General features: G+C 36.9%; 2 protein-coding genes across 2 annotated transcripts; both read right to left on the minus strand.

Annotated features, from left to right (window-relative positions):
• Nucleotides 1–345: 345 nt before the first annotated feature.
• On the minus strand, nt 346–1,720 carry LOC113064909 (kallikrein-7). The gene is made up of 5 exons (XM_026235919.1): nt 1,638–1,720; nt 1,402–1,552; nt 1,177–1,315; nt 712–975; nt 346–607 (listed from the first exon to the last, which is right to left on the minus strand). The coding sequence occupies exons 1-5, from the start codon at nt 1,699–1,701 to the stop codon at nt 452–454; spliced, it is 774 nt and encodes a 257-aa protein (XP_026091704.1). The 5' UTR covers nt 1,702–1,720; the 3' UTR covers nt 346–451.
• Nucleotides 1,721–4,415: 2,695 nt separating this feature from the next.
• Nucleotides 4,416–10,636, minus strand: LOC113064546 (granzyme A-like). The gene is made up of 5 exons (XM_026235401.1): nt 10,572–10,636; nt 10,348–10,498; nt 10,068–10,197; nt 9,356–9,607; nt 4,416–4,586 (listed from the first exon to the last, which is right to left on the minus strand). The coding sequence occupies exons 1-5, from the start codon at nt 10,630–10,632 to the stop codon at nt 4,416–4,418; spliced, it is 765 nt and encodes a 254-aa protein (XP_026091186.1). The 5' UTR covers nt 10,633–10,636.
• Between the last annotated feature and the right edge of the window lie 11,962 nt (nt 10,637–22,598).

The following is a 22,598-nucleotide window of genomic DNA, read 5'->3' on the forward strand; positions in this document are numbered from 1 at the left end:
TTAAAGATCGATTGATATAGAAAATCATCAACCACGATGAGAACTTTTATTGTAGAGTAACTAATGTGATGGCAGATGCTCTTTCTGAAGAAATGTATTTCTCCCCCCAAACAAATTGCTTGTGTCTCAAGGCCTTTTTAAATTAAGCTTAAAATATACATTTATTCTTTTTAAAGCATGTAAGTGTCTTTCCCCAGTGCTATGTATATTTTCTTGTGTAACTTAGGATGTGGTGGTGAACTTTAGCAGTGGTTGAGAATTGAACAGCCCCCTAACTAGTTTCGCTCTCTCTGAAGTGGCACTTTAGAAAGAAAACATGCAGAGTCATTGCTTATTGTGTTTTGCTGCTCTTTTTTTCATTTTATTGAAAGGTTTGAAAGCTAGCATTTACAAGACATCTTAAAAGCTGAGCTTGACATACTGCACAACAAAACAATGCATTTTCATAGCATCAAGCACCTCCTTTGATCACCTCATTGATCCAGTGTCTGAATTTAGAAATTTCAGTGTAAACATTGGGAACATTTGGGTAGTCACAGCGTCCCATGTTGAAAGAAACAATTCCAACTGCTGTCCCACTGCACACCAACGGTCCACCCGAATCACCCTGCAATGACAATCCATTTGAGATTGATTCCAGACACGTTTCATTGAGTTTAGAAGAATATAGACGTACAGAATAGGAACTCCAAAATATTGCTTTAGACATACCTGACAAGCGCCACTTTTGGTCTCGTAACCCCCAGCACACAGGATGTTTTGGGGAAGATTCACCTTCAATTTTTTCCACATTGTCTGGCAGGTGGAGGAGTTGATAGGTGACACATCTGTCACCAGCAGATCGTTCACCACATTTTCCTTTTCAGTTTGACCCCATCCTGCAACTTGGCACTTGGTCTTTGACTTCAGGGGTTTGGCTTTGCTCGGTATTTTGATGGTTTTCACACCTTTGCCGGTTTTCAGCTTCTTGGACAACTAAAATTTCACAAATGAAAATTGTGGTCTTTGTGTTAACCATTAATGGTTTGTTTAATATAATAACTTATTTTATAATTAAAATCTAAATGCATGTATTATTATTACATTCTAAACAAATGTAATTATACATTTATATTTTATAATAATAATATTGTTATATTTTTATAATATATCTATATTTATGGATGAACAGTGTACCTTCAGAAGCATGATGTCATTCCCAGTTTTGGGAGTTTCGTAGGATGGGTGCTTATGTCTATTTTGCACTGGATATCTTTTCAGATTTGCTCCTTGTGGACTGATGTTGTGGGTGCCCAGGATCACAGTCATGTTACCACTTTATTCATAGCATGAACATAATTGCATATTAGTAAACCATTTAGTTGAACACCAAACATATTCAAGGTTAATATTTAGCTTTACCTTTTATCGCAGTGTGCGGCTGTGAGCACATAGCTCGGGTTGATCAGGAATCCTCCACATTTGTGTTTTCCATTAATCTGCACTGATGCCATGTACAGCATGGAGTTCTTCTTGGCTTTTTTGCCATTGATGATATCAGCTCCAAATGTGCCTAAGCAAATAAAGATGCATGTTTGAGATAACAAGAAATCAATTCAGTTATCATTTTATAATTAGTTAAGCATGATTTTACTAACCAGTCAGTAAAAAGCTCGTCAGTGCAACTGAGAGCAACAGGCCATACGCCGCACTCATCTTCATAACACGCTGCTGTTACGACCACCAGTCATTTATACAGCTCTCTACCACAAGACACATCCTGACATTCAGTGATGACGCAAGATGCAGAACTTGCTACTTTTCTCCAAATATGTTTTGCTTTCCTTCAATAAAAGATCTCCTCCAGCATATCTTGGTAAAACTGATGTCTCTCAGGTTCAGTTTAATTTCCTTGGCAGCAATGTCATGGCTTATTTTTTTTATAAACAGGATGTCCCTGTGACCTTGTTGTGATTTTTACATTATATTTAGATTTCCAGATTTTTAGCATCATTCAAAAATCAATTAGGAAAATTGTTTTCACAATCAACCTTTTCTGAATGTTAAACACCTCCTTTTACAGACCTTTTTGCTGGAAGAGAAATACAAATTTTGTACCCTACTGATGGAAAATGTAATTTCAAATGTTCAAACCAAAATTCAGTCTGAGGTATCTTAAATACTATCCATACCTGATTTATTATGTCCTTGTATAAATCCATTATTATTGTAAGCCAAAATATACACAAAATCATGGACATTTTGAGGTAATATTTCTCAGAAAATACAGACACAAGTCTTCAGCAATACAATTTTATTTGGTCAGTATTGGATGTTTAAGCTTAATTTGCAAGTGCTGTGAACACAAAACTCTTAAGTTTGTTTTTTCTTTATAATTGTTTTGATCCAATGTGCATATTTTGAAATATCATTGAAGATATTCGGTACAGCAGAATACATATTTACACCCATTTCTGCAAAAAGAGACGATGCCCACTGCCATTGAATTGCACACCAGCAGACCTCCAGAATCACCCTGCAAGAAGATGAGGTTTAATAGTAGAAAAATGGAATGTCCCTAATCAAAAAAAAAAAAAAAAAAAAAATTCTGTTTATATGAAGATGAGACTGGAGCTAGTTGTCACACTTTATCTTTCTCGATTGACTCAAAAACCTCTTATAGTTTATGTACGTTTATTACCAAACACACTCCTCCATTCTGTTTATGTCCTCCAGCACAGGTGATGTTTGGTGGAAGTTTTGTGATGCTCTTTATTTTGTTTTGTTTTTTTTTCTTCCATGCTTTCTTTCAGTTGTGGATGTCACTTGATAGATTCAAGGCCAAAAGGTAATTGACACCATTGCGCTGTTTATTCAAACCCCATCCAGCAACCAATCACTGTGTATTGCTTTCAACGCTGTAATGTAGATATGGGATTTCCACAGTCGTCATCTTTATATCCAAAACTGCTTTCCTAGAACTCTGAAAATGCAAATACGTAGTTATTAAATGTGCACGTTTGGTCTTGTTCTTAAGAAAATGTAATCACAACCAAACAGGTGTTGCTTTTTCCTGAACTGTTCAATCATCAATCATTATTTACTCACTCCTAAGTCATTTTTTTTTTTCCTTTGGTGAAACAAAAGCATAGATATTTATTTCAGTGATGAATATGGCTCCAAAAAAAAAAAATAATAATAAAGTACCTTGGGCAGTGTGCAGCTGTAAAAAAATATTGAAGAGATATCAGAAATCTTCCACATTCAAGGTGTTTATTATTATTATTATTATTATTATTATTATTATTATTATTATTATTATTATTATTATTATTTGCTCTGCACTGAGACCATGTATTGCAAGGATTCTTTGTAAACTTTTTTTCCCCCATTAATTATGTCAACTCCAACCACAACTTTAAAGAAAAACAAGACAGAATTAACTATAAACTCAAACAATAGCCCCTTTAATGGCAGAATGGTAAAGATGTGTAAAGATTAAGGATTGCTAATGAAAGAAGCTACCTGTGATGAGCAGTGTGGTCACGGCTGTGGCGAGCAGAATCGCAGTGAAGTGTGTCATTGTGCAACTGGAACATTGAAAATGTGTCACTGACATTTATACTACTCAAAGTAAAAGAGCAGGCCTCCCTTCAGAGAAAACCACAACATTTCCTGGATGTTTCTTCTGTTCATTAAATGTAAAATGTGAACTTTATTATGTTAAAATATGGTTTCCTGGTAATTCACCCTAAAATGAATAAAACTGTCATCTTTTACTAAACCTCAAGTAGTTCCAAACTTGTATCATTTTATTTCTTCTGTGGAACAAAAAAGGGGTATTGTTGAAAACTGTGTTGTTGTTTTTTTTATACAATGAAAGTGCAGTCCAAGTGACCCGAAACCTTCGCGTTACAAGTCCGGCTCTCTAAACATTAGGCCACGACTGCCCCCATCGTCCATTGTATAGACAATTTCCACAGAAGGATAAAGTCACGAGGGTCAGTAAATGACATTTATTGGGTGAATTTTCCATTAATATCTATAAATGGTACATGTTTAGGTGGATTACCTGGAAGGTACACACACTTTTGTTTTGTTTTTTTAAAACATCGCTCACTTGCTTTGAAAACCCTGACCGATTGGGCATAGCAACAGTGGTTCAACCAATGGTGTGAGTTTGGGCAGAGCTGCCTGACCAATGGCATATGAAGAGAGGCTGTGATGAATCTCATAACCTTGCATATGCATACATTCTTTTTAAGATGTCTCTGCAAACCAGACTGAGGGTCTCTGACCACATGCAATGAGCTCAGCCCCCACAGGAAACCAAGGCTGCAGAGAAGGGACAAAACCATCTTTCCACAGAAAAGTGTCACATCTGACAAATCAGTCTTAATCTTTTCAATAAATTCATAATGAAACCACGCATATGATCAACAGACTACATAGTTTAAATAAAATGTTTTATTCAACTTAGAAATGTGAAATGTGGAAATCTTGGTGTAGACATTTGGTCGTTTGGGTAAGTCACAGTTGTTTACCTCGGTGAATGAAACAACACCGACTGCGTCATTATTGCACACCAAGGGTCCTCCAGAATCCCCCTGAGAAAAGTTATGAAAGTTACAGGCCATGAATGAAATAAAACTGTCACACTATTTATGATCTGTTGCTTTGTACCAGACAAAATCCTCCATGGCCACCTGCACACACCATACGTGAGATGGAGAAGTGTTTGTCCCAGTGCTTCTTACATTATTTTGCATTAATGTTGGTGACATCCACCTCCATAAGCTTAGTACTTGCTGCACCTTTGGTGGTTGCTTCCCCCATCCTTCAAAATTGCATTCACTTTGGTCTTGATGTCCTTATTTTTCATTGGTATGGAGATCCCGTTGATTTTCTTTCTCTTATTGACCTTTTTATGTAACTACAGCAAGTCATTAAATCAATCCAAGTCACATATGTGTTGTGAAATCCAATTCAAATTTAAATCCACAGTGTGTTCAGTCTAAGCAGCCAAATCTGGTTTCAAGTATGTTTTGAATCACTTTGTTAGTGTTGGAGACAGTGTACACCAGATACTGACAGCACTGATTGAATTAAAGTATTACATCACTTGCAAAATGATCTGACCTGTAAGTCCTTATTATCAGATGTGAACCTAAATCAGCATTGTGTGCTATGTGAACAAAGCCCAAGGGAGTAAGACATTCATGATTCTTTTCTGTTCCTCAATTTTGTTTAGCATACAGATAAGAAAACAATTGGTTTATTGCAGTTTGCTGCAAAACCTAGCTGAGTCATTTACCTGAAGTAGCATGATGTCATTTAGCAGACTTTTAGACTCATACCCAGGGTGGATGTGGTAGAACTTCACATCCATCTGGCGAGAACCATGAGTGTAATCATGAGCTCCAACCACAGCTGTCAGCTTCTCTCCTCTGTCAAGATGAGGAAGAAAATATACATTCATGTTTTACTGGAAAATGAAGACTGTACTTAAGCATTTTAGGCTTGACTTAAAACAATATGCTTTTGAAACCATGTTAATGCATTTACATTCTTTGCAATGATGCATCTGTTGCAAAGCCACAAGCTTTAGCTCATGCTCAAAGTTCAACTTTAGCTTGTTAACTCTGGCTTGGAGTCGTGGACCCATTTGTTTGCGTGCTATTATAGCATGTGTAATTTACAAAGTGAAGACCCTTTTGCAGCATTATGGGTCTCTCTTTGACTCACAGTGAAATCTTTATAATGCGCTGCATAACAACCCCCCTTCTCAAAAAAAAAAAAAAATATATATATACAAAATAAAAAGAATAGATAAATGTAAGAATAAAAATAATAAATGTAAAATACATAATGCAATAGAAGTTAGTTCATTCCCATTATCTGTCTACCTGGAACAGTCAGATTTTGTTGCAGGGTGACTTGCAAAAGCACGGAGATGATCATGATGCTGTTCTTGGAAGGTTTCTCTGGAGTACCCTTAGGAAAAAAAAAGGTTTATTCCAGTGTGCTACTAGTATACTTATTTTAAACTTAAAATAGAAAAGTATACTTTTAGTTTACTTTTGATGTACTTTTCAGAATGGGCTTATGTACTCCTCAGAAATATACTTAAAATGACATTGTGACGAGTGGGGCGGGGCAGAGGGCCGTGGGAACGAGGAGCGAGGCCGGTGGAGTGATTGGAGATGAGCGACACCTGTTCGACCCACCGGTCTCGAGTCCCACGGAGGAGATGGAAGGATATAAAACTGGAGCGACGACAGTGAAGGACGAGAGAGGACCAGGCCTGGGCTTTATTTTATGTTTTGGTTTTTATTTGTGCGCATCATTCGTCCGTGAGGGGCTGATGCGCTGTTTTGTGTTTATTTTGAATTATTAAAATTTAATTTGATTGTCCGCCGATTCCCGCCTCCTTCTACCAGATGAATATGAAGGTTTTATTATTACAGACATTTAAGTATACTTAAACTTAAAAAAAAAAAAAAAAAAAAAAAAGTCTAAATATATTTTAGCCATATTTGTGCTCCTAGAATCTGTGTTTGTATTGTTATATGGTAGAGGGCGCTAGTACACATCTTCTATACAGAATTTCCAAAAATAACACAAGTGAAGAAGAAAAAGATACCCGTAACAGTGTTTTTCCAACCTTATACCCTTGAAAGTGCACTGGAACGGCAGTAAAACCTGTGACTTCCCACTCGTGAACTCATACTAGATCGATGTACTCCCAGTTCTGAGTTCTGACATCACATCACCCGCGAAACAACTATGGCAGCCCCTACCGATAATATTGGTTATGGATGCAGTGTTTATTCAAGTCGTAAATGTTGAAAAAATTATTTTAGGACAATATAACGTTGCAATAAAATTAATAATCTAGCTACAATTCCTTGTGCTCATGAAGTTTGGCGTGATTTGCCTGGAATGTTAAAAAGTCGTTTATCATTGTTTGAAGCCGTGACTTACAAGCTCAAAACCCTGCCTGGAACGCAGAATAACATGACTGTCCTACATGAAACAGTATCAAAACTGTAACATTATGAAATAAAAAGTCTTCCGATGATGAGGCAATAATTATATTCAAGCTTTGGGGTGTTGATCGACTCCATCTACATTTTGATTATCATTCTGAATCTAATTCATATTCTTGTTTCAGATTTTTGTTCAAAATTTATTTTTTTTATGAAAATTAGCCACATTAAAGTTAAAATATATATATATTTAGGTATAAAAAACCTTGTTCTTTCTTTGGATGTTTTGTATGTTCAAATATTCCTATAACAAAATATATACAAATTTAAACCTAAATAGGGACATAATACTATACTAAAGTATTAATCAAAGTTCACTTAAAAGAAAACGTATGAGTATACTTGCGATATAAAATTACTAAACTATAGTTTACTGACACTATACTTAGTGTACAAAGTGTTTAATTAGTAAACTATTAGTATAACTATAAGTTCACTTTTATTATAATTGCAGTACAAACTACAAACAAAGAGGTAAACTAAATTGGCCAATTTAGTCCCAAGGAGTTTCGAAACAGTATACATACAAGTATACTAGAACACTGACCCAGATAGCACACGTACGTCTGCAAGATGTCTGTTAAAGATCTTTTGATCTGGAAAGCATTTGCTGTCTTAAAACGTCTAAAAGTTTTGCATACATTCTAAATCATAAACATCTTAAAGACATCTAATAGACTTCTATTTGACATCTAAAAGGAAACGTCTTATAGACGTATTGCAGATGAGCAAACACTCTAAAAAATATGTCTTGCAGATGTAAATGCACACGTCAAATAGACATCTCCAAGATGTACGTCTGCTATCAGAGTGTATACTTGCTACATAAAGTATACTTAAAACATACTTGAATTTTACTTAAGTATACTTAATAAAATAAACTTGAAGTATACTACTTTTTGGTAAGGGCACTGAAGATCTCAGTGTTGATGGTGGTATTTAATGAAAAATGGGCTGGTTTAGCTACCCAATAGAGATCATACTTCCTTTATCACACCTTGATGTGGCTTTCATTTTGCACTGAAGTGGAAAAGATAGGCCTTATACTCATGGTCTTAATGAGAGTAGACGATTCTCCCCCATGTATAATGTAATCTATTCCTATTGTTTCTTGTCAAATTAGATGTGAGAGATCAAGAGGTTAGAAGAACTGAATCACCGTGTCTATGTGGTTAGATCTCTTAAGGCTGATTCACACTTGAAGTGTGAATCAGAGTAACAGACACGTTTGTTTTGTTTTGTCTGATATGTGTGTAACATCTGTTGGCATTGGACGGTGCTTGTTTTAATCAACTGAACATGATGGATGTTGGATAGCACCAAACTGTTTGTCAGGTATTGAAATGTCTGAGAAGAGTCGTCTTGTACTTGGCTGGATCTCGGTATTTACGTCCTAACTCAAACTTTTTACACACACAATTTATTGATTATAATCATAATAATGTAGTACTATTTTAATAACGATAATAGTTTGTACTATTTGTGTACTATGCTTTTGTTACTGAAAACTTTTTGATTTGCATACAATTCTATCAAGTTCTAGTTCCCAGAATGCTTTGCTTCAGACTCTAGGAGTGAATTTTGAGTTGTTTTATATGTTTTTGCATAAGGTTAATATAGAGAGTCAGCTGTTAATTTTTTTATGTTGTTATGTTTGGTTTTAAAAGGGTCTCTGTTATCGGCACATCTTGAGGGTGTTAGCATTGTGATGGAGAGCAGAGCCTGTGGTTTGGTTGAAGATTGGTCTAGAAACATTAAGACTACTCACTACTTTATTTACAAAGCAGTTATATTTGCAGTTGTTGATTCGGTGGTGGTCTCTCTGGTTATGTCAGCACATGCATGTGAACTTGATAATTGTAACACTTACTCAACTGGAGAAACACTTACTTGGTCTGTTTAAGGTGGTTCGCATGTTTGATACAACTGAGAAGTTTCTGAAAACCTTACATTAGTCACCTGACAACTTAAAGTTGAGCATTTTAATAGACAGATATCCAGTATATTTAACTTAAACTGAATATATTAAAACTAAACTAAAAAGTAAAAGTAAAACTACTTTTAAAGGAAATAATTTTTAAGGTCAACTAATTAGACTTCTTCTTCTTTATGTTTATTATTTATTTATTTTATTTATTAAATCCTGCAGGGTTTTCTGGGCTTATTTTGTCTTATTTAATTTTATTTTGATCTGTCTGACTTTATTTTATTTAAAAAAAATTTAGCTAAAAAGCACTTTTATTTAATTCATCAGATCAGCACATCACTAGTAAAATCAGTTCATACATTATCATAAAGTCTGTGAATCATTTTGTTTTTGTACATACTTTGCAGGATCCACCACCACCATATACACAGATCATCTTCAAGGCCGAGTAGCTGGATCCCCATTTACGTTTACACTTTTTGTGATTCAGTATAGTCACGTTTGCCTCCATTAGATGATTGCTCGGTGAGCCATTAATCGACAGTCTTCCCCAGCCCGCAACACTACAGGGAGTATCCACATTGACATCTTTGCTGTTCTTTGGCAATGATATCAGTCCAACATTGTTGTTTAGTCTGACTTTTTTATATAGCTGTAAATCAAAACCACAACCATTAATAATAAACATAATCTTTTTTAAGGCTGATTTTACTGCTGTTCTTGTGGTTAGAACAGAATTAAGCCAAGGTGAATTAAAATGTTTTAATTTGCCTCTTAAAGTTTATGTCATGCATTTTTGGTTTTTGGTTATATATAACAACAACAACAACAAGTAATTTCCCATTTATGAAAGAGGCACTTGTTATTTTCCATAAGTTAGAAAGTAAATCCCTAGTATTTAAAAAAAATAAAAAATAAAAATAAATATATATATATATATATATATATATATATATATATATATATATATATATATATATATATATATATATATAGTTTTTTTTTTTTTTTTTTTTTCATTTCAACATTCTAAAAGTCATACTGAATGTTATTTAAAATTTGTTTCCTGACCAGATATTGTCTGAACAAGTAATATGAGCACAGCTGGTTACCATCAAAAGCATGATGTCATTTTTAGGTTTGTAGTCTGGATGTGGGATGTAGTTCTTTACACTGCTGTGGTTCAAACTCATACTGTTGCTTAAGTCATGAGCACCAACAACAACCGTCAAAATCACATTTCTGTTGAAAGAATCTATTTGAAAAATGTATTCATGAAGTCATGATGCTCATTTATTACATATGAGACCTTGTATGCTGCACTGCAGTAATTTTGTCTGTGAGAACTGATTTTAACTTAATGTTTCAGTTAACAGTAATCAAAACTAGTACCCTTTCCAACAATGTGCAGCAGTCAAGACCCACTGATCAGAAATGAGGGATCCACCACAGATGTGTCGCCCATTCAATTGAATGGAAACCATGTAAGGTCTGGAGTGGGGTTTTGCTTCCCTGCCATTTACTATACCCACATTCACATCAGCTGGGAACAAGAGAGTGCTGTTTAGTTCTAATTTTTAGCAGATTAATCAATTCAGTACTTTGGTCAGTCTCACCAGTGAAGGTCAGGTGTGGCAGCAGAGAGGCCAGCAGGAGCAGAGAGATGATGGTCATCATGAAGACAATCAGTGAGCTCTCACAACAAAACACTGTATACATATAGTCTGAAGGTGGGTGGAGACATTGAGCTGCTAAAAAAATCTTGTGTCATGAGCAAGCCTTGTTCTTGACAATCCTCGTCTTAAATTTAAGCCACAGAGGTTTTGACCAACAAGAATTAAGCATGTATCATGAGCATGAAAACGAATGGTGAAAATGTGTTTTGCACCTTAAAACTCACAGATAAAATAGAAGGGGATGAGAAAACGTGAAGTACATCAAAACTGGCTTTTTATGAGCATCAAACATGTAAAAATTATATTCATTTATAAATTTTTTCATCATTTGACTTCAGATTTCAGATTTTTGCATCTCTCAAGGAGACATTATTAAGTCAGGAGATGAACTACTCTTTTCATATTTATTTATTTACTCACTCATTTATTTATTTAAAAATGTTCACTCTGGGCAATTCTAAACCCTGTGGAAATGAAATCCTGGGTTTTCTTGTTTCACACACCTCACTATTTAAGTAGGGTAAACAATTAATTTTGGGTTCAAAAGCTGTGATGCTATATGTGTGTGTGTGTATATATATATATATATATATATATATATATATATATATATATATACACACTCACCTAAAGGATTATTAGGAACACCTGTTCAATTTATCATTAATGCAATTATCTAATCAACCAATCACATTTTGCAGTTGCTTCAATCCATTTATGGGTGTTGTCCTGGTCAAGACAATCTCCTGAACTCCAAACTGAATGTCAGAATGGGAAAGAAAGGTGATTTAAGCAATTTTGAGGGTGACATAGTGGTTCGTGCCAGACGGGCCAGTCTGAGTATTTCACAAACACAATCTGAGTATCACACAACCATTTCTAGGGTTAACAAAGAATGGTGTGAAAAGGGAAAAACATCCAGTATGCGGCAGTCCTGTGGGCGAAAATGCCTTGTTGATGCTAGAGGTCAGAGGAGAATGTGCCGACTGATTCAAGCTGATAGAAGAGTGTAAAACAGTTCGTTAGATAATGGACAAGGAAGACAGGGGTGGCGAAAAATGCTCTTTATTAAATCAAAATAAAACAGGATAAACAAAAGTAAACTGCGGCTCGGCTCTCTGCCTTTGAACATCTATATCCGCACAAACACACACTGCTCAGCTCTGCTCTCTCAAAGATCCAGTTCCCCCTCGCCGGTCTGTTCGGCGCTTATAAATCCTCTCTCCCCAATCACTGGAATTACAAACAGGTGTTAATCATTAATCATTTGACCTCCTTATTACCGCTCGTCCCCACATTCTTTCTCCCGCTGCAGTATTTTTGGCTTCCCACGCCCACCTCGCCACAAAGAGCAACTTTGACTGAAATAACCACTTGTTACAACAGATGTATGCAGCAAAGCATTTGTGAAGCCACAATACGCACAACCTTGAGGCAGATGGGCTACAACAGCAGAAGACCCCACCGGTTACTACTCATCTCCACTACAAATAGGAAAAAGAGGCTACAACTTACACGAGCTCACAAAAATTGGACAGTTGAAGACTGGAAAAATGTTGCCTGGTCTTGTCACGGTGCAGGGGGCCGTCTCAGCTTCCCCTGCGGTCTGTGTTGTCCTGTCTGTTCAGTAGCTCGTGGTCTGGGCAATCAGCGCTGATCGTGGCAGGGTTGTGCAGATCACAAGCTGATTCTTACCCATCTGTCGCTCGTTCCCCCACTCCCTTATATGTCTCTGCTTTTCTGTCTGTGGTCGTGAGTAGATTGTTTTTTCTTTGCCCATGTTTGCATGATTCTCAGTATCAGTCTCACCTTTTGTTCTTTTGTCCAAGGATCCGTAATCCAGTACGCACCGTGACTGGTCTGATGAGTCTGGATTTCTGTTGAGACATTCAGGTGGTAGAGTCAGAATTTGGCGGAAACAGAATGAGAACATGGATCCATCATGCCTTGTTACCAGTGTGCAGGCTGGTAGGGGTGGTGTTATGGTGTGTGTGTGTGGGGGGGGGGGTTTCTTGGCACACTTTAGGCCCCTTAGAGCCAATTGGGCATCGTTTAAATGCCACGGCCTACCTGAGCATTGTTTCTGAACACGTCCATCCCTTTATGACCACCATGTACCCATCCTCTGATGGCTACTTCCAGCAGGATAATGCACCATGTCACAAAGCTCGAATCATTTAAAATTGGTTCCTTGAACATGACAATGAGTTCACTGTACTAAAATGGCCCCCACAGTCACCAGATCTCAACCCAGTAGAGCATTTTTGGGATGTGGTGGAACGGGAGCTTCGTGCCCTGGATGTGCATACCACAAATCTCCATTAACTGCAAGATGCTAACCTATCAATATGGGTCAACATTTCTAAAGAATGTTTTCAGCACCTTGTTGAATCAATGCCATGTAGAATTAAGGCAGTTCTGAAGGTGAAAGGGGGTCAAACAGGGTGTTCCTAATAATCCTTTAGGTGAATGTGTGTGTGTGTGTGTGTGTGTGTGTATACATATACATATATATATATATATATATATATACATATATATATGTATATGTATACACACACACACACACACACACACACACACACACACATATATATATATATATATATATATATATATATATATATTAGGGGTGTAACGATATTACAAACCGAACCGAAAGATACACTACCCACAAAACGAATCGTGGAACTCTCGTGGCGTACCGCGGTACTCTCACGCCTCCTGTTGCCCATTGTTGAAGTTAATGTCACTTATGTCTTACTAACTAAACTATTAATTTAATCAATTTTATTTCCATACATTTGAATAAATTGTATTGGTAACGACTAACAAGACCTTTTTAAATGCTGTTCTAAATATTATATTCCAAAGTTACTGTTTTCCAAGTGCATGTCATGTCTCGTGACTTGGGATTGAGCATCCCACTCGGTTACTACCAGGGGGGCTGGGTTTCATATTTTATTAAAGCAACCCTGGGCGCCGCCATTGGCTAGCGGACCCCCACCTGCTGTTAGCATTCCATTGACTCACATTCATTTTGGCGTCACTTTGACAGTGAATAACTTTACATCTGAAGCGTTTAAAGACTCCATTTGTCCATTAATTATTTCTAAAGAAACACAAAAATGTATTAAGGCTAAAATACCTTGTATCTTACGTTTTGGCCCTGTAGAAGCAGTTTTTTTGTAAAAAATAGGCTAACGATTGCGTCATAACTTGTGACTCTCTGTCGCAGAGTAGAGAAATGACCATATGGACAGGAGGAGAAGCTCGCAGGCAATCTTTTACTGTCTATGAGGCTATCGGGGGGATGTGGAGGCATGAAGTCAAGGAAGATACTTAATCAAAATACTTACAAAAATTTACTCCTGTTCACGCCCGCCTCATCGCAAGATTCTCTGGGTGATTCCGATTTCTCTTGGCACAGCTATTAGAAGACTTACAATAGTCAGACAGGTTGCTAACGTGACATCTACGTCATCAAGCTCAGTTTGAGTCTGCGCAGTGCAGTATGCCCGACCCTCAGGAAGTTAATTGATTTCTCTTGTCTCGGTTGAATCCAATGGGGTCGCTGTGTCCATTTCTTTTCCTGTCTATGGTTACTACTGCATACGCAGGATGGCTGCTCCTGAGATTGCAGATCCCACGGACACATTTAATTCTCTTGTGTGGAAAAATGTTGGTTTTCCAGTGGAGTACAGGAATGGAAATTGTGTCGTAGACAAAGCACACACAATCTGTCGTAACTGTTTCTCATATGACAGGAAACACATCTTATATGCAAGCGCATCTCCGGAGACATCACCCCAACATTGATATGGCACAGGTAAGAAGCCTCAAAAACAGGAAACTTTTCCCACTGCCTTCAGAATGAAGCTACAAGCTAACTCTGATGGTGCTCAAACAATTACATAGGCACTAGGTGTTTTCATGGCACCAGATATGAAGCCGTTTTCCGTTGTTGATAATGACGGATGTCATTCATAACGCATACAAAAATGAACCGACACTCAGTGAAAACATGTCTAATAATATGAGGTTCCATTTGTGCCAAAATTATGTCGACATGCTGTCTGTCTATGCTATTTGTCGTCTCAACTTTCTCCTGTCATCTGTCATTGTCGTTTGACTGTGTCGTCTTGCTTGTCAATGCTGCATGTGTCATGACTATGTGTTTTTCTCATTCTGTCGTTACTATGCGTCGTCCCCCTCTGTCGTTACTATGTGTCATCTTCCATGTCAGGCACATAGCCAGTAATGGGCCAAGGTGGCACTGGCCCGCCCACATTACTCACTGCCCCGCCCATGTAAGTTTAATTAAAATTTATTTGTAGTTCATTTTTGTTATTCTAATTTAAGAAAATATATTAATATAAACCTGATTTATTGTTGACTGGTGTGTGTGTTTAATTTGGAACAGGAAGACTCTGAGCTGCGGGCTCTGGCGGCCTTTAGCCAGTGTAATAACATAGCCATAATAATGGCTAAACCATAGACTGTATGGGCTAAACCCGTTTCTATAATGTTTTATAAAAATAAAAATAAAAGAGTTGAGGATGAAGACACGCCACTGCCTTCATCTGTCGAGTCCACCCAGCCCAGTTCTTCAGATTCGAGTCGATTAACACATGTACGTGTTATGAGTAATTTTCTCCTGATAAACCCGTAAAGAATTTAAATTACACTTTCAGTTTTGATCGTACAGATAAGAGCAATACATCAATCGAATCTGTAAAGGGTATACTTTTTTTGTATACAGACATAATAACAACAAAACTTTGTGCACTAAAGATAACAAACAAGGTGTGCTGTCTGAAGCCTTTGTCTGCGCTGATCTTCATTTAAAAACACGTCATTAAAATGAACACCTCAGTGAATACTCAATGGAGAGACATGAGAGATATATCTAGGAAAAACTATAGTATTAAGACAGTGTGGTGCCCCTGGGCACCATATCTCAAAAGCCACCTCAACTCTGACAGATTGGGGAAGGAAGGGGGGGACTGGTAGTGGTCATGTAATCTTTATTTATTTATTATTTATTATTATTATTATTATTATTATTATTATTATTATTATTATTGTTGTTGTTGTTGTTATTGTTGTTGTTGTTAAGTTAGTGTTCATAATGGTTATGTATGGTCTTTTAAGAAACTCAAGTTAATAATAAAACAATTTACGAAAAATACTTTTAAAGCTTGTGTCATGTAATGCCCCCACTGATCTATATATATAACTGGATCGCTCACATAGACAGTAAAGGAAATGGACACAGCGACCCCATTGGAACTCAATTGAGACAAGTGAAGCCCATTTTTAGCGTTTTTTAGCACTTCCGTTTCTGACGCGCAGACTCAAATGAAGCTTGACGACGTCAGCAACCTGTCTGACAGATGTAAATCTTCTAAGTGGCTGTGAGTGCAAACTGCCATCATTAATCTTGCAGAGACGGCGAGCTTGAGCGGGGAGTTCTTTGGCGTGAGTGAGCAGGAGTAAGTATTCTGATTAATTATTTTGTATAGTATTTTAAAATGTAACGCCAGTACACCATATTAAGTTAATTGCCTGCGAGCTTCTCCACATGTCTGTACGGTAATGCGACAGAGAGTCGAGTGGTTATGACGCAATCGTTCGCCTACTTTTTACAAAAACTGTTTATACGGGGCCATAATGTAACATAGAAGGTAATGGAGCCCTTTATACATTGTCGTGTATCTTTAGAAATAAATAATGGACAAACGGAGTCTTTAAACGCCTCAAATATAAAGTTATTCGCTGTCAAAGTGACGCCAAAATGAATGGGAGTCAAAGGGAATGCTAACGCAAGTGAAGTTCTGCCCCCACCCGACTTCAACTTCCGGTCGAGTTCCTTGCCGCCTGATCGCTCATCGCGTTCTAAACTGCCAACAGGTAGTGAAGCCACCGGAAGTGTTCGATCCGCCATCTTACTAATCCCAACCAGCAGAGAGCACCATTGAGTTACATTCAAACCCCTGTCCTAAAATAACTCGATTAGAAGCTGATCAGTCAAACGGGACTCGTTTTTATGTTATGTGTAATAAAGTAATGTTTACTTCAGATGTTATCTGCAGTGTTTATGGTCTTTTGGGACAGGATAAGCAATATATTTAAATCGTGTTGGTAGGTGTGTCTGCTGCGCACTGACGACACAGGTAACTGATCAAAAAATGACAAAAAATGGCTTATTTCTTTATGAACAAAGTTATTCAGGAATTATTAAACGAACGTATTAGTATCAGAAATGGATTTTAATATATTACAATGAATTATACAATTATGTTGTTAATATTTCTCTATAATGAAAAAAAAAATTACTATCTGGGAAATAAAGCTTTGTATTTATTTCTTAAATCCGTACTGTATATAGTCAGTTATTTCTCTGAATAAATTCAGATTTCAGAACGAACACTTTGTAGTTTGTTATATGTGTTGAGGTTGTGTCCGTCTGATGTTTATCATGTTCATGATGCTCGCTACTGTAATTAACGTAGCTTTTTAATAAGTAGGGGAAATTCCCGACATTTAAAAAATAACCGTTTGCATGCCTAGGGTGTTAGCATTGTAATAATGTACAGTGATACTTCATATGTATAAACACTGACTTGTTAGGTGATGTTTTCTCATTAAAATCATACAAATTCCTATTAATTCAATGGAACTTTGTCGCACACTAGGGATTACCAATATGGCGGCGCGGCGGCTTCACTTTAATGACGTCATGAGCAATCCAGTTCTATATTATAGATCAGTGGATGCCCCCCTAGTTGTTGTGAATGGTTGGTGACCCTGGGCACTGGCCCAAGTGCCCTTATGGATAATCCGGCTCTGGGCCCACTCACTTTTTTAATGGCCCACCCAAAATACAATTTCATATATGTCACTGTTCCATGTCTATGCTATTCGTCATTACTATGCGTCGTTTCATACATACATGACTATCGAAATGCATTTTCTCTTCCCTATTAAACTTAATTTGTGTAACATTTGAATAAAACTGTTAAAATATAATATATCAGACACTGCTTACCTCCTTTTGCCATCAATCAACCACTATATACCACTTCCTCTGAACGGCGTGCGTGTGACGTCACATGGGGTGGGGCAACGCGATAATCCACCTGAGTCCATTTTGTCTGATGCCTATTGTATGAGACCTGGGCTGCATCCGAAAACTTGCTGCCTTGCTGTCTAATCAGGTAATGACTTTGCAGGCAGTGTTTTTGCCCGAAGGCACCTCATGAAACGGATTTCGAACATTCTTCTGAGGCGGAGTAATGGTTTAATGATCTACAGCAAAATATAGAGAGCTTTGGTTATAACTCTAAGGATCCTGCCCGGTTAAGCACCCATACCTGTTCCAGATTAACGATCTCATCAAAACACTGTATAAAAGCATTCTCAATACCTCAGTTCCGGGTCAAGTCTCCAACAGGAATTGACCTCACGATCTTGTCTCCAACTCACCTCGTCTTCACGAAAACACCAGCAGTAACGTATACTTACATTTGAGAATTTAACCTGCATGTCTTTTTTCTCCTGTCTCCAGAACGCTCTTGGCACTATCCGTGATCTGAACTCTCCTACGTACCTCGATATCTCCTGAGTGCCCATGTGATTCTTCGACCATTGAGCTCCTACTGAAAAGAGAAGAGACAAGTATTGATATTCACGTATTGTGTGGCACGACACGTAACGAACTCACCTAGCTTTCACAGAAGCGAATTCACCTGGCTTCCACGGACATGAACCTCACAGAACCCACACTAAGATTACACTTACTTACCTCTCACAAACCCTGATCTAAATAAAGACTGTGTTGAATTCACTTACCTCTGTCTCCGTGTACTATCCTGACAATAACTAAGTGGATATTTAATTACTGCAATATTAACTTCTTGTTTGAAATGACATAAAAAGTGGAAAACATTGTTCAGAAACATTCATTTAGACACAAACTGACCACCAACCGCAACTTTCAGAAGCCATCTTTATTTTTTGGCTTAACGGTCACAGAATGGAACACACAGGATTGTGGGATATCAAAGGCAGCGAAGGATACATCTATGAGCCTTCAAAAACTGACCACATGAAGTCATCTCAGGAGACAGGAAATGAAGCTGATGTTAATTTCGGACGTGCCTTGATGTCTTCCTACCTTGGAATGCTTCCTCCAAAGGCAGCATTTTTCAGTTTTCAGATGCAGCCCTGACACCTGACGTCGTTTTTCCTGAGACCTGAAGCTTTTCAGTCTGAGGCATGATGCCTTTTCATTTAATGACTGAGGTCTGAGGATGTCCTAAAATGTACACCGTGTCATCTTCCATGTTGACACATGGTAACGACAGAGGGAAACGATGCATACACTAACTAGACATCCAAAACGCCGCTTTTAACGCCACTCTTACAGCCGCGGCGGCGGTGTAAAGTGCATTTGCAGCCTTTGACCGCTGAGTGGCGCTTTAACCACAAGTTATAAAACAAGCGCATCAAAGCACATTTTCGCAAATAGACGTCAGTTTTGCCTCGCTGATGTGTTACATTTGATGGCTTCAGTCAAGGAAAATGAAAGAAAAACACTATAGTTTAAATATTTAATATATTTAATATTTAATATTCACAGATGAAAGTTTGGTATTTTATGAAGTTATGTGCATTTCTTAGACCGAGAAAGAGAAAGAGTCTGTGCTTATATTTTCTAAGCTACATGGTATTAAACCATATTTTAGATTGGACACATTTAAAAGGTTATTTATATATTTTTTTATATTATTTATATTATATTAATTATGCGTTATATTATTCAGAAATTGAGAAATTAAGATTAATAAATTGTTGCATGTTTAAATGTGAAGCACTGTATAATTTCGTTCCCATTATTTAGGCATAATTTGCCTAAAACAAGAAACAAATAAAATTAAACCAGCACAATTAAATCTTTGAAACTCTAAAGAATTTATAAAACGTCCTCAAGATTAAACTCAAGTTCTTTCATTATAATCAACAACATTCACACGATGTAAAAAAAAAAAGCTTTAGTAGTTTACAACTAAAGTAATTTTAGAGTAATGTTAGAGTCTGCACTGCGGATCATTTCAGAAAGATAACAGCGTTAACACCAGTATTAAAGACTTTTTAAAATAAGTTGAGCTCAAAACTCACTCTTAGTTAGCAGCAAGTGTTTGAAATAACTTGATCCGATGTGGATTATAATCACTAAGGCAGAAATATTTATAAGCGATGAAAAAGACATGCACCCTAAACATTAACGTTACCATAGTAAACAGGGCCGTGCACAGACCTTTTGAGGGGCATGTGCTGAAACTGAAAAAGGGCACCCCCCCCCCCCCCTTTTTATATCAAGATTATTTAGTAAGCCTGCATAAAAGGAAGAAATGGTCACATCTTCATGACAAATTCAATAACAAAAAATAATAGTCTCAAAAACTTTAGATTTATTCACGATTAATAACAACCATAATAATAATATTAGATAATTAGATAATATAGATAAACAGGGTTTTAAGGGCTTCTTTAAACCTAATACAACAGCAACCTTCTGTGAGCCATGTATCTGGCAAAAATTTGATACTGTGGTGGACCAGGGATGTTGGTCTCTTGAAGGTCTCTTATTCACTAAACTTTCCCTAAAATAAGCCAGCAATGAAAAAATGAATAAAAATAGTGTGAAAAGTACAGTTGCAGTGAAAAGCATTTCTGAAGGATCACGTGACACTGAAGAGTACTGATGTAATGATGCTGAAAATTCAGCTTTGATCACAAAAATAAATTACATTTTAAAATATTCAAATAGAAAACAGTTATTTAAAATTGTAAAAATATTACACAATATTACTGATTTTGCTGTATTATGGATCAAATAAATGAAGCCTTGGAATGAATCATGAATTACATTCTGTATGATAAAATATAAAGATTTCAGTGATCTTCTGTAATTTTTTTTTTTAGTTACTACTACATTACTGTAGTAAAACCATGTTTTACAACATTTTATACAGAGAGTATACAGAGAGTATACCATAACATGATTAGCCTAAATGTTAATAAATTAAGTGTATCAGCAATCATAAATCAAAGAAGAAATTTCTTAGAAATATGTTATCTAGTTGACGAAGATCACTCGTCGCTGTGTAAGTTCCAGTACGAAACAGCGGGGGGCGCACCTGTTATGATTTTCCGATGGTAAAAACAAATTATATGTTGTTGTATTACTTATCAATATATCGTTTTTGACCAGCGAATGTGTGCAAATGTGATTTTTTTTCTGTCCGTCATTAAAACGGCGACGGCGCCTGCCGCTGCGGGCATCACATTACATTTTCATCTAGTTTACAAACTAGTTTTTTAGCTATATAGACGGAGCGCTCAGTTTTTCCTGTGGTAAAATGCATTTTGCCAAATTAGTATTTTATAAAAGATGAAATGCAACTGTATGCACAGACTGTGTTGGCTATGAAAATAGCCTGCTTATTCAGTAGAGTCTGTTTCTGTTTATTTGTAGTCACAGTGGCCTATACGTCACATTAAGAATGAATGATATCTTTATTTTTATAAAGGATCCCGAACAAAAACATTATTATATTTTTATAATAGGCAACATGAACTAAACTCTCGAGACGAGGCTTGTGATAGATAATATAAGTTAGTAAATACACGATTGTGATAGAGAATAAGAAGCTGACGTCTGATTTCTTCAAGCGGTCATATTTTCCATGTTTAATGTTAATGCCCAGCGTGCAGTCTTTTACATCGCTTATAAATATTTCTGCCCTGTATGGTGATTATCAACATCGGATCAAGTTATTTCAAACACTCGCTGCTGACTAAGAGTGAGTTTTGAGCTCAACTGATTTTAAAAAGTCTTTAATGCTGGTGTTAAAGTTGTTTTCTTTCTGAAATGATCCGCGCTGACGCTCTCCAGACACGAGAAACTCCGCCTTTGTTCGTAACCCCTCCTCTAGCCCCAGCTGGCCCGCTTTGGCCCAAGGATTTCGTCGGGCCGAAAAAACCTGGCCGTTGGCCCCGAGGAAGCCCCGGCGAGGCACGATCAAGCCCCGGAAGTGACAGTGGAAACGCGACTGGCCCTGGCACGCACGAGCACGCCCGGTCCTAGCTCGATAGTGGAAACACGGCTATTGATACCAGAAACACGCTCCGCCTTCACTGCGTGAATAAAGTATTTCAGTATGTTTGAAATGTTATGTTCATAACATAGCACTTAAAATAATAATACAAATTTTAAAAAATAACAGGAGAGTTTCAAAGTGGCTTAAGCTATGTGTAATTTTTTTCCCTATAGGCCTATATCACATGCCAAACTAATCTTTAATTGCTGCTTTCTGCTGTGAAAATTTTGTTTGTGATGAAAATAACATCTTTGTCAGTTATTTTATCTAAACAGATCGATTAACTTCAAGATTTCAAAATCAGATAGCATGCTGATAATGTAGCACTGTAAGATTACATTTGTTTGAACGCATTATTGCGAAAGCAATTGAGTGTGAATCTGTTTAAATCATGCTTTAACCCGAAAATAATCAGTAAAAGAAACAGACTAACTCTTAACATCCCGCTCGACTCTTTCAGTCAACCTTCTGATCAAGCTAAATATGTTGGCTGTGTTGGCATGAATTTTACTCGTGATAAGAAGCTCATATTCAAGTGTTTGTGCAAAAATTATTAATGTGCATTAATGACAGGAAGGCACAGTCTCATCACTTTAATTTTTCGTGATAATGAATGTATAATTTTTTAATTAACATAATATCGTGGTGTCTCACATAGGTAGGCTACATTAAAAATATAGCTACAGAAAGCTTGAAATGAATGAAAAGGAATAGTGTAATGTGTGAATGTATTGTATTTCTCTCGTCGGAGAGAGCCAGCACTGTGAATATAACCAAAACAACAGTCCTATATAAACCG

This window comes from Carassius auratus, chromosome 47 (assembly GCF_003368295.1).
Source record: "Carassius auratus strain Wakin chromosome 47, ASM336829v1, whole genome shotgun sequence".
NCBI classification, from domain to species: Eukaryota; Metazoa; Chordata; class Actinopteri; order Cypriniformes; family Cyprinidae; genus Carassius; species Carassius auratus.